Source organism: Aotus nancymaae, unplaced genomic scaffold, assembly GCF_030222135.1.
Source record: "Aotus nancymaae isolate 86718 unplaced genomic scaffold, 86718_ANA_hifiasm-v0.15.2.pri h1tg000041l, whole genome shotgun sequence".
Classification (NCBI taxonomy): domain Eukaryota; kingdom Metazoa; phylum Chordata; class Mammalia; order Primates; family Aotidae; genus Aotus; species Aotus nancymaae.
Window position 1 is genome coordinate 11,183,614 of NW_026988455.1, and position 13,446 is coordinate 11,197,059.

The following is a 13,446-nucleotide window of genomic DNA, read 5'->3' on the forward strand; positions in this document are numbered from 1 at the left end:
CAAAATTCTTCACCTTCCACATCACAGTGAAACTGCAGAATGCCAAAAACAAAAATAAAATTTGAAAGGTAGCTACAAAGACTAATCTCTGGAAAAGAGAAGAAAACTTGATCTCCCAATAGCTGCAATGAAAATTCAATGACACTGGAGTGAATTCTTCAATATATAAAAAGAAAAGAACTGCCAATCCAAAACAGCCTACCAAGTTAAACTATAATTAAATCACAAGGCAAAATAAGTACATTTCAGACACCCCCAAAGTAGAGTTTACCTTCAAAAAACTTCATTAAAAGAAATTCCAACGGAGGTATGGGAGGTTTTTCAGGCAGAAAATGGTCTCAGGAAGAAGGTATGAGTTGGTAAAAAGATATGGTAGGCAAAAATATTGTTGTAAGTGTGGGTAACACTAAGTCAACATGAATAAGTATCTTAATTGTGATGGTTAATACTGAGTGTCAACTTGATTGGATTGAAGGATACAAAGCATTGATCCTGGGTGTGTCTGTGAGGGTGTTGCCAAAGGAGATTAACATTTCAGTCAGTGGGCTGGGAAAGGCAGAACCACCCTTAATATGGGTGGGCACAATCTTATCAGCTGCCAGTGCAGCTACAATATAAGCAGAAAAATGTTAAAACAGAGACTGGCCTAGCTCCCCAGCCTACATCTTTCTCCAGTGCTAGGTGCTCCCTGCCCTTGAACATCAAACTCCAAGTTCTTCAGTGTTGGAACTCAGACTGGCTTTTCTTGCTCCTCAGCCTGCAGAGGGCCTATTGTTGGACTTTGTGATTGTATGAGTTAATGCTTAATAAACTCCTCTTTTTAATTTATATGTATCTATTCTATTAGTTCTGTCCCTCTAGAGAACCCTTACTAATACAGATTTTGGTACCAGGATTGTTCTAGAGGAACAGAATATTAAGGATGGAGTTCTTTCATTGGTTTTGGGGTTTCTGGAGTTGGCTGCTTACTATGATTAGACCCCAAAATGCTAAGGACTTTATTTCTAATAGTACAGAGAACACTGATAGTCCTTGGCATGAACTGTTTAGAGACTTATGCAAAATAGATGCATTTGACACTCCTGACTTGTTGCTTGTGAGAGGCAAGGAGTTTAATGACTCTATGCATAACACCCTTGACAATACGTGGAGAACCAAAGAACATAATGAAGCTGGTTGGTTGCTCCTAAGTTAAGTGAACAAAGTGATAAAGAAAATGATGAACTCAGGGACTCTATCTCCCAGAAGTAGATACTGAGCCTCAAATCTGCTAAGATTGTCCTGAGTGAAAGTCTTATCTCCTGTAGAGAAAGAGCTGAAATTGTGGAAAAACAGAGACAAGTCCTTATCATATGAGTGGCTGACCTGCAATGAAAGGTGCATGCACAGCCTCAATAGGTATCTACTGTTAAAGTGAGGGCATCAACTGGAAAAGAATGGGACCCTGCAACTTGGAATGGGGATGTGTGGGAGGACCCTGATGAAGCTGGATTCACTGAGCTTGTAAACTGTGGTGAAGCTTTCTTGCCATAAGAAACAGTTTCCCCATCTCCAGTAGTGGCAACATCCCTTCCGGGACCCATGCTGCCATCAGTCCTTCCACCTTTGTCTGAGGAGATAAACCCTGTGCTGCCTGAGGCAACAGTGATGGCCTCCTTTGAGGCACTTGCCAAGCAAGATAATGTTGATTCTCCTCAGGAGTCACCCCCAACACCTCTGTTTGCTTCTAGACCTATAACTAAAGTCCTGGTGAGCCCGTAGAGGTGAAGTTGAGAGTGTGACCTATGAGGAGTTATGCTATGGGAACTGTTTGAGTTTTCTAATTTATATAAACAGAAATCTGGAGAACAGGCATGAGAATGGATATTAAGGGTGTGGGATAATGATGGAAGGAACACAGAGTTGGCTCAGACTGAATTTATTGAGTTAAGCTCACTAAAGTAGGGACTCTGCATTTAATGTTGCAGCTTGGGGAGTTAAAAAAGGTTCCAATAGTTTATTGACTCCATTAGCTGAAATATGGGTTAAAAGATGGCCCACTGTGAGTGAGCTGGAAATGCCTGATCTCTCTTGGTTTAATGTAGACAAAGGGCTCCAAAGGCTTAGGGAGATTGAGATGGTGGAATGGATTAGTCACTTTAGACCTACTCATCTCAGCTGGGAGGGTCCAGAAGATATATCCTTGACCAGTGCCTTGCAAAACAGATTCAGGAGGGCAGCACCTACATCTTTGAAGAACCCTGTAATTACTCTTCTCCTATGTCAGATCTAACAGTGGGAACCTCAGTCACTCAACTACAAAATTTCAATACAATGGGAATAATTGGATCCAGAGGCAGCAGGGCCAAGTGGTGGCACTCAATCATCAAAGGCAAGATGGGTGTAGCTACCGTAATGGACAGCAGAGGCAAAGTGGCAATCAGAATAGTCTAACTTGTGTAGAACTCTGGCATTGGCTAATTAATCACGGTGTTCCTGGAAGTGAAATTGATAAGAAGCCTACTGCATTCCTACTTTATACAGGCAGAAAACTTCTAGGTCTCATGGACAGAAGGCTAATTTTAATTATTAAATCAGAGAATCATGGCCCCTCAATCAATTTCCAGACTTGAGCCTGTTTCAGACCCAGAACCCCAATATTTGACCTATAGCATGACATGCATTGTTTAATTTAAAATCAGCATCTGCTATACCTAGCATTACCAGTAAATTAAAAATGTTTAAAAAAAGAAAAAGAAAAAGACTCACCAGGATACTGTTTTGCTGTTAGCTCTAATTTATGAGATAGCAGCATGGCTCCAGTGCTGTTATCTATTGTATAGACCTGCACAGAACCACTGTGAAAACAACAACAACAAAAAACTTTTAGTGAAAAAAGACAAAGACAAATAGAAAAAGCATTATGGAACTCTTATGTTTTGCTGGTGGGAGTGTTAACTAGAACAAAACCATTTTGTCAATAAGTTGCAGTCATCTCATGAATTTGAACAAAGGTATAATCTAATCTCACAATTTTACTTCCAGATATATCCCAGAAATTATTGTCTAATGTTTATTAGAGACATGTACAATGTCCATTGTACTACTGTGCATAATTTTTAAAAAAGGAAATAGCCTGAATATCTAGCAACATGAGAAAAAAATTAAACTTTTATTTGGCTATAGTACATATGGTGTAGCAATGTAAATACTATACCATACAGCACTAAAAATGAATAAACTTTAGCCACATGGATAGCGAATACAGTTAACCCTCGAACAACATGGATTTGAACTGCATGGGCTCACTTATAAGTGTATTTTCTTCTGCCTCTGCCACCCCTGAGATATCACGACCAACTCCTCCTTTTCCTCCTTCTCTTCCTCAGCCTATTCAGCATGAAGATAGTGAGAATGAAGACCTCTATGATGATCAACTTCCACTTAATAGTAAATACATTATTTCTTCCTTATAATTTTTTTTTTTTTGAGACCTAGTCTCACTCTGTCGCCCAGGCTAGAGTGCAGTGGCGCCATCTTGGCTCACTGCTGCCTCAGCCTCCCTAATAGCTGGGATTACAGGCATGAGCCACCATACTTGGGTAATTTTTGTATTCTTAGTAGAGATGGGGTTTCACCATGTTGGCCAGGCTGGTCTCAAACTCCTGACTTCATGATCTGCCCACCTCAGCCTCCCAAAGTGGTGGGGTTACAGGCATGAGCCACCAAGTCCAGCCTCTTCCTTATAATTTTCTTAATAATTTTTTCTCTAGCTTATTGTAAGAATACAATATATAATAATATATATATAACATAAAAAGTATGTGTTAATTGACTATACTGTCAGTAAAGTTTCCAGTCAACAGTATGCTATTAGTAGTTAAAAGTATTGGAAGGAGTCAAAACTTATATGCAAATTTTCAACTGTGTGAGGGGGTTGGTGCCTCTTCCTGGATTGTTCAACAGTCAACTGTATATATATATATACAGTTTTGAGATGGAGTTTTGCTCTTGTTACCCAGGCTGGAGTGCAATGGTGCGATCTCAGCTCACCGCAATCTCTGCCTCCTGGGTTCAGGCAATTCTCCTGCCTCAGCCTCCCGAGTAGCTGGGATTACAGGCACGCACCACCATGCCCAGCTAATTTTTTGTATTTTTAGTAGAGACGGGGTTTCACCATGTTGACCAGGATGGTCTCGATCTCTTGACCTCGTGATCCACCCACCCCGGCCTCCCAAAGTGCTGGGATTACAGGCGTGAGCCACCACGCCCAGCCCAACAGTATATATATTTAAGATATCTTATAGATACACACACACACACATAAAAGTGTGTGTATGTGTGTGTATAAAAGCACAGCAAATATAAACATACATATTTGATAAATATAGTAGTTATATAGTATTAATAGTAAATACATTTGTGGTAAAAAATACAACGAAGAATTAATGTATACAAATTTCAGATTAGTGATACTCTGACAGAGAAAGGAGAGTATCAAAGAAGGGGGTAAACAGCAGGCTTCATCAGCACTGGTGAGGTGCTATTTCTTATGCTGGATGGTAACTTATAAAGATTTTATTTTTAAAATATATATGTTTTGTGTAGATGGTATATATAATTATTTAAAACATCTTAACAAGGGTCAAATTTATGAAGGGCCTGAAGCCAAAAGTAACATCTCTATAATACTTCTCAGGTACATTTCAAAATTGAACTACAATGATAACAGAAAAGTCTCATTTGTGCTTGTGGTATAGTCTCAGTTCAAAAATTTAACACAAATTCGGCATTTGAAAATGAAGCTCCTACTTATGCAACATTATTGTAGTAAGAAAGAGAAACAAATGTTGTTCTTAAAAATACTTTTTAATGTAAGACTGCTTTTGCACATAATAGGATGACACTGGTTTATGACTATTAGAATTTTTTTTGTGGTAGGAGAAATCAGATTGTTTCTTCACAGCAGCTTTGATCCATTCCCATACAGGTCCTATCTCAAGGATTAGAACTGAGACTAAGTAAATAAAATACCTGCAATAGTAGCCTCCTTAAAGTTGTCTCATAGCTTACTGATACTCTGTTTTTATTTTAATTCTTTTTTTCTTTATGTGTTCCATTTTGGATAATTTCTAAGTTTTTCAAGTTCATTAACCTTTTCTTCCGCAATGTCTAATCTGTTGTTAGTTCCATACAGTGTATTTTTCATCTCAGACATCACAGTTTTCACTTCTAGAAGTTTAATTTCAGTCTTTTTCTAATATCTTCTATGTCTCAGTTTAATATCCAAGAGGGACACCTTACAGCTCTCTGAAGTTCTGTCTTTGTGCCACCTCTTTGGTGTCTATATTATGAACTCTAGCTGCCATGGTTCCCCCAGATTCTATGATTTCCATGTGCTCATCTCAACTCAGGATCTATCTCCCCATTCCTGTGCTGCATTCTACAAACACTCAAAATAATAAAAAAAGGGCAGTTATAGAGATTATTTTGTTTCTCATCTTTCAGAAATCACTGTCCTTTGTTACCTTATGTTCCTGTCTTGAATTCAAAACAGCTCTTTCATATTTTTGTCCATTTTCTTGGCTGTATCAGATGGGAGGGAAAATTTAATCTGTCATTCAGTCATACCCAGAAGCCAAATATCTGGAAAAGATTTCTTTACAGACTCTCTGCCAAATAGATCATCTCTTGCTGAGAGATAGCACTAAGTACGTAGTAGGTGTTTGTTTTTGCTTTGCATCTGACAACTGTCAACTGCTAACCCTGGGTTGCTGAGCTCTAAAATGTTAGTGAGGAGTCAATGTTCTAAATAACAAGTAGGCACTAAGTTACTACTTATAAAAGTCTGACAATCTTTTAAGTATTCTGTAGTGCCTGTATTTTTAAAATTACTTTTACTTCGAATTCTCACCAGCCTTATGTAAGAGAAAAATAGATTTTCATTAAAAAAAATAGGACTAACTCCAAAGCAAATAAACCTCTATAAGAGAGATATGGCTATTGCCACATAAGCGATCAAATTTAGCATCATTAATATGGAGACAATTTGACATTATTACTAAATGATACCACAGGAAGTATGTATCATCACCCATGACAAAATGTGTAACCAGAATCGAATAATATCTTTAAATATAAAGATAAGAGGAAGGTTGTTCAAATACTGATCTGCTGCAAACTGGCATCCTAAAAGGAAACTGGCTTCCTGCACAACTCTAAGGACACCAGCTTTAACCTAGTGTTCAAGGCAATTAGTTCTGGTAAGTGCTGGCAAATCTGGGTTAGAAGACACTGGTTATGTCACACAGCTAGAAATCACAAAACTTTAACCCTAACCCATTAACATGCTAGAAGAGAGCTTGTAGTCTACCAGCTGATGAAAACTGAGGTGACCAAAAAGCTATAAGCCAAGAGTCTACCTTCATTATTCTGGGGAGAGGGCTAGTACTTTGCTTATAAGCCCATAGCTTAAGGAGAAGTACTTCTGGATTCTAACACCCAGCCTTTGTGCTAGCCCAAATGCAGGAACTGGGGGAACTGCATAATTGTCACTGCTTCTGTCTTTGTGTATTTTCTCTAAATGTTTTTCCATGCCTGACATATGGGCTTTCTAGTCACTTGACTGTACTGCTCAACAAGAACCAGCTTCCAGCTTAATCATGACAAGTGTCAGAAAAAACAAATGTCATCATGAGGAAACAATGAGGCAAATCTAGGATGCAGGATATTCTATAAAGAATTGACATGGACTCAAAAAAAGTCAATGCCATGAAAATAAAAAAAGTGGTATAAGGATTATTGTAGATAAAAGGTAACTAAAGAGAAATAATAACCAAATATAACTAATGAATCTTGATCAATTCTGGTTGGAACAAAGGCGGTACAGAAGAAATTTAACTGTTGGTGGCAACTGGGTTAATCTGCTTATAAATTGGGTATTAGATCCTATCAGGGATTTATCATTAATTATCTCACATGTGATAAAGACATTCCATTTATACAAGAGAATGTCTCCTTTTTTGGAAACCAAGAGATAAGGCAAATGTATGTCAACAGCAAAGTGCATAAATTATGGTATATTCAAAAAATGGAACATTATAAATCAATTTAAAAAATGATTACAACTACTGGTAAATGACATGGATGAATCTCACAATGTTGACTGGTTACTAAGTGAGTCAAGGAGGGAATAAGAGTTGTGACTAGGCAGTAGCAGAGGTAGAGTCTGTGACTGTAGACCGGCAATGTTGTATTTACTGATCCAGTTGTAAAGAGATGGGTTTTTGTATTACAACTGTTAAAATATGAATATTTGGATTATGTACTAATTTGTGTGTATGTTTTTGTTTCACAATGTGAAATAAAAATGGTATTATAAACTTTATGCTGATAAATTTGAATGTGTATATGAAAGAAACCAATTCCTGGAAAAATACAACTTGCCAAAATGACATAGAAAGAGACAGAAAATCTAAATCCTCTTAAATCTATTTTTAAAACTAAACTCAATCAATAGTCCAAAAAAATCCCCAATAAGAAAATTCTAGGTCCAGATGGCTTCTCATTGGCAAATTCTACCAAACAATCAAAGATGAATAGAGATGACAAAGAGGGGAATCCCTCCTCAACTTGCTTTATCAGTCAGTCATAACCTTAGTTACTCAGGAGAGTAAGGAGGAAAATTATAGGTGAAATGTATTCATGAGCATAGATTTTAAAATTCTGACTCAATAAAACTCACAAACATTAAAAAAAAGCTTTTCCTTCTCTCTTGTACTAAGTTAAACCTACTGAATTTCTACATTTAACTGCTCAATGAGGATCAATGTATTAAGAAAAAGTCAAAGTTGAGGATGAGGATTCCCTACTTTAGAAGGAGTTTATAAAGAGTGTAACGAAGGTAATTTATAATATGTGAATTACTTATACTAATAAAAAAACCTTTGATACTTAAATTGGGTGGAGATGATATGGCTGGAGACTATACTATATATGTGTTCTATAGAACAACCAAGTCACATTTTGAGGGCAACATAGGGTTTTATATTTAAGAAAGAGTTAGAAAACCAAAAAGCACTATAACATTGCAAGGCATTATAACAACATAATCTTTTTATTTTAGCTAAAATTTATGAGCCAAAATTTAAGCTCAACAAAGTTTCGTATTTTTGTTGTCTAATGTATCAAGTGCTTAGAACTATAGCTGGTATGTGATAGGCACACAGATATTTGTTGAATAAATAACTTTTTTCAATATTATTTCTAAAATCTCTAATAAACTAAAGCAAGAAACTGGTTTTATATGTGCACTTTACATTTGCTTGTTAACTGAAGCACACTCACTAATTTGAAGGCATTGTCGATGCTGATGTCTTAAAAATTAAGGATTATTTTAAAAAGGAAAAATGTCTTTCAAATCCTCTTTTAAACAATAAAGAACTTAAATTTTAACTGATTTATTCTGTTTAACTTGTAAGTCAATTTTCTACCATTGAAGAAAAAGCTCACTTTTACAAATTAAAACGCTCAACCTCCAAAATCTGCCCTTCACTTTTGTTTGTTGAAAATCTAATAAAACACTTCATTTTTACATTTCATATGAAGGTTGACTGACAAATAATAGCATGATAAAGTTTATAAGTGTGTTATGAACATCTTATGTTTAAAAAAAAAAACAGTATTTGTGGCAACAACTCTTAAGAATATAAGTCTACATCAATTATACCTCACACAGCCAAATGCCATTAGTCGATACTTGTTATTTACTGCTACACATGTTCCATCAACAACATCTTGTGGCCAAACTCCATGAAGCTGCTATAATAAAGAAAAATAGTTAAGGCTTAAAAAGTGTTTCTCCAAATTTACTGTAGTCAATATAATTCTCCTTCAGTAAACATACAATTTCATAACGCTTATTTGGTTTCGTCTGCAGAGGAAATTATCCCACCAGGACTACCACAATAGTCTCCCTTAAAAATACTACCAAACAGTCTCCCTTAAAACCTCAAGCTTCTCATGAATTGGTCTGATAAATACTGAGCTCAGTCCAATGCTAGTTAATCTATTTAAAAAACACTAAAATGTGGAAATTCAATCTCCAAACTCAAAGATAACTTTCTTGTTAGAATGTAAACATTTTGATAGCAGAAACCGCATCTAACTTGCTCACTATTATTACTCTCATCACCTAGCACATAGTATTTAATTTCTCAGTCAATGAAAAGCAGTACATTCTGTTTGGTTTATTGTTTAGAAGCAATTCATGATTTCTCAATTGCTTACTATTCTCTACAATTCCCCTTCTTTATAACGTAATGGTTAATAGCATGGTATCTGGAAGCCTGACAGCTCAGGACTACTTTCACTGCCCAAAATGATTATTTGATCTTTTTAAGCTTCAGTTTTCTTATCTGTAAGTTATTTATCTCTTAGGGTGTTTCAAAGATTAAATGAAGATATACATGCAAACTATTTAGGACAATGCCTCCCATTCAACAAGCATTCAATAAATGAATGACGTTACTGGTAAGCGTATATGCTATTTAATTCCATATATAGATACAGAATAGATTCAGCTCAGTTTAGATGATAAATTCAAGGCAAAGGTCATGATCATTAGTTCAGCTGGCACAAAAAGTGGCATACTATATAATATAGCATTTTTGGATGATCCTAACAGTAAACACTAAAGATACAATATAATCACAACTATTTGAACTAGACTACTACAGATTTCACTTAATTCCAAAATCAGTTATATAATCTATCTAAACAAAGAATATTTGCTTTTTTAGTAGGAATTTTATTTTTCAATTTTAATAATAAAACTGGACATTTTATGTCACAAAATGGTAAAAAGAGCAGTGAGCACTATTTTTCTGAACTACTGCTTAGACTGAAAACTCAATCCTGTAAGTATTTTCTAGGTGTTTACAGTTCACCAGGCACTGCTCTAGGTGCTGAGGTTATCCTCGCACAGCAAAATCTCTACTTGTTTCCTTGCCTTACATTTGAGTCAAGGGACAAACAAGTTAAAAAAGTATACTATATATAAATACACTAAATATCATTGACTTGTGAAACAAAAGTATACTGTATATTAGAGGTTAGTAAATACTATACAAAAAAAATTAAGTAATGGTGGTGAAGAGGGAGTATAGGGGAAGAGTGTAATATTAAACAGGTTTCCCTATAAGGATGCCTTTTGAGGAAAGTCCTCAAAGAAATAAAGCAAGTGTAAGGTCCTATTGTAGTAGCATTTCTGGCATGCTCAAAGACCAGCAAAGAGGCTTGTGTGGATAGAGTGAAGTAGATGGGTTGTGAAAGGAAAGTGGCATATGCGGTAAGAGATATAATAGGAGGTCAGATATTTAGGGCTTTGAAGGTCACCATAAGAATTCTGGCTTTTTCTCCAAGTTATGTAGAAGAAGAATTTTAATTTTTAACCTTTTCTGTCATGAATTATAATAAATAATACATAAAAATGAAATGCAAATTTCAATAATATCACAGAGCAAACACCTGTGAAACTGCTACTCAGGCCAAGAGTTATCAGTACCCAAAAGTCTCCCAACAATGCCCTTCCCAATCACTATATCCTCACATCCCTACCATAAAAGTAACCAATATCCAGATTTACATGGTAACCACTTCCTTCTTTCTTTTAAACCATTACCACTTAAACATGCACCAATATGTACCTCTAATTTAGAACTGCCTATGTTATTTGCCCTTTAATTTTTACCTAAAATGGAATCATAGCATGTATTCTTTTGTGTCTAGCTGCTTTTGCTCACCATGTCTGTGAAATCTATCTGTGTTGCTGCATAAAGCCTAGTTTGTTCATGTTCACTGTAGGCTTAAATAATGAGCTTAGCTCACTGGGTTGCTGCCCTCTCTTAGTCTGATAACTTCACTGTCTTGTTTACTCTCCAAGGCCTTCAAGCATACTAAAACATATATTTTTTTTCTCCAGCTCTTTCACTCCTTAGGAAGTTCTTTCCTAATAATCTAGTCCTATTGAGTAAGTCTTCACAGAGGACTGACATAATCATATTTTCACGCATTTATTAAATATCATTTAGTTATTTCCTTATTACCAGTAATACATATGTATTGTTTTCTTGTAATTTGTATTTTCTATCTATACCTTATTTAGTAATGCCTACCTGCTTTTCATTAGTTTTTAAATCCTTGTTAGAAAAATTTCTTTATATTACATACTAATAAATGCTGAGAATATAATTTGTACTAACTCTAAAGTACTTGGAAAAGAGTAATCACTTTTTCAGTGATTACTAATATTTTTATTTCCAATCTAAACATTTAAGTCCCAGAGATAATTACAAATATATGCACCTTATAGGAAAAAAAATGAGATTTTTTTCTAATTCATCAAAAGTTTATTTTTATTCTTATTTATATATTGACACAGGTGATCATGAAGGTATTATTTAGTATCTTACTATCTGAATAAAGTTGATAATGGAAGATATTAGATACAAATATTAAAGCTGATACCAAACAGAATGACAACAACAAAAAGGCCATTAAAAACTTAAATTCCTTTCCAGTTAAAGAAAGATGACTATAAATATTTAGCTTCTTGGATTCCTAAAACCCTAACTTCTACAAGAGAAGAGTTTTTGTTTAAAAAAGCTTAAAGCGGCAAAGACAAAAAGAATAGGAGAGGAGGCGGCATTAGAAAATTTTAAAAGCTGGAAAGCCTATCGATGAGTAGAATTCTTAACTGGCAGGGAAGAATGCTGAGAAACATCTAAATTTACATTGTAGGGTACACAAAAGGCTTAGGAATTCTGGTGTCTTTGAAAAGCTAAACTAAAAGTTGTAAAAGTGGTTCAATACCTACTTCAAGAAGCAATTAGGTCCTCCCAGAGCACTTTCCTAAAGCTGAGCAGTCAATAAATACCCCAACTCTACTCCTTCAGAAAACTGAGTATCTTTCTTCGGAGAAAACCAAACCAAAATATCCCCACCCTTACACCCTCCACCAGAGGTCTATGGACCACACTGAAAATAGGGATGGAAAGCAAAGGTTCACACTTTGAATTTGGACCCTCTAGCCTAACTCTTCTGTAACCCAAATTCCAGAATACTGGGGTAGCTAAGTATATATCTACTAGAAAGGATTGTAGGACTCTTTTCCAAGGAACACTGGAGCCAGAGAGGGAAGCAGAGGGGAACAGAAGGGAGGGAGAGAGGGAAGGGTATGACTCTAAAGCTAGGAGAGTCCCCAAGGAAATAGTCAGCCTATTCTACAGTAAAGGACTCAGTCAACCAAAACTCAGTTTTCAATAAATCATTTTTATTTTAGGTCTCTGTCACAGCAGCCAAATCCATATATAAATTAGCTATTAGCTATTAAAAGATCCCACACAAATAAGAGTAAAGAGAATCTCAGAATAATTATGTCTGAAAGCCAAAAAATACAGCTGTGTTTTATATATTAAAAAAAATTTTTTTTTCTGAGACCGAGTCTCAGGCTGTTGCCCAGGCTGGAGTGCAGTGGCATGATCTTGGCTCACCACAACCTCCACCTCCCAGGTTCAAGTGATTCTCCTGCCTCAGCCTCCTGAGTAGCTGGGACTACAGGCATGTACCACCATGCCTGGCTAATTTCTGTATTTTTGTAGAGATGAGGTTTTACTATGTTGGGAGGATGGTCTGGAACTCCTGACCTCATAATTCGCCTGCCTCGGCCTCCCAAAGTGCTGGGATTACAGGTGTGAGCCACTGTGCCTAGCCAAAAATATACAATTAATAGTAACCTAATCAAAATCACAGTAACTATAATGGGAACATGGGAAGAATATAAGCATGGTGGGAGCAGGGAAGAGGAAAGTTACTGGTCACTTTTCACAGTAAGAAGTCAATAAACACAGCACAAAAACTAAAAATTAAAGAAAATATTCAGAGTAGTGGAGATTAAAAATCAAAAAAACCAGTAAAGGAATAAAAAGTAGTTGCCTCCAAGAGTGGAAAATTAGACATGAAGAGAGGAAGGAGGAGAACAGGAACCATCATTTTTCTTTAACATGTCCAAGAGAATTTTGTCTACTTATACTATTTATATGTTTGGTTTGATTAAAAAATTAACAACCCTTAAAATCATGTATGAATGATAAAAATAAAGAATTTGATAACAAAGAATAAAATAATTAAGTACAAAAAAGGTCCCTTCAAAGTAAGTAAGCCATACCTCTGCAGTAAATCTACTTGACACTGGTGTAATAAATCCAACTTTACCATCATTAAATACAACAGCAAACCCATCAAGTGTAGCACAGTATTCCATGTCTCTGATGTGTACATCTGTGAAGCCCAGGAATGAACCTACTGATGAAAAAAATAAGCACATGAAATAGGATTAAGAGTACAGTCAGTTACTCTGTCACCTTTTGTCTGAAAAACCTGTAAGGTTAAAAGGGCAAAAATCATGAC

The 13,446-nt window shown here is 35.8% G+C and overlaps 1 protein-coding gene across 5 annotated transcripts in view; it reads right to left on the reverse strand.

Moving 5' to 3' along the window:
• RIC1 (RIC1 homolog, RAB6A GEF complex partner 1) overlaps positions 1 to 13,446 on the reverse strand; it is a 143,146-nt gene that overhangs the window by 39,034 nt on the left and 90,666 nt on the right. For 4 of the 5 annotated variants that reach the window (XM_012454531.2, XM_064361464.1, XM_064361465.1 and 1 more), the window contains exons 6-8: positions 13,205 to 13,341; positions 8,708 to 8,799; positions 2,749 to 2,837 (exon numbers count right to left, since the gene is read on the reverse strand). In XM_012454531.2, coding sequence (XP_012309954.1) covers positions 2,749 to 2,837; positions 8,708 to 8,799; positions 13,205 to 13,341 — 318 coding nt within the window. The remainder of the gene's footprint in view (positions 1 to 2,748; positions 2,838 to 8,707; positions 8,800 to 13,204; positions 13,342 to 13,446) is intronic. The other variant, XM_012454532.2, reaches the window with a different exon arrangement.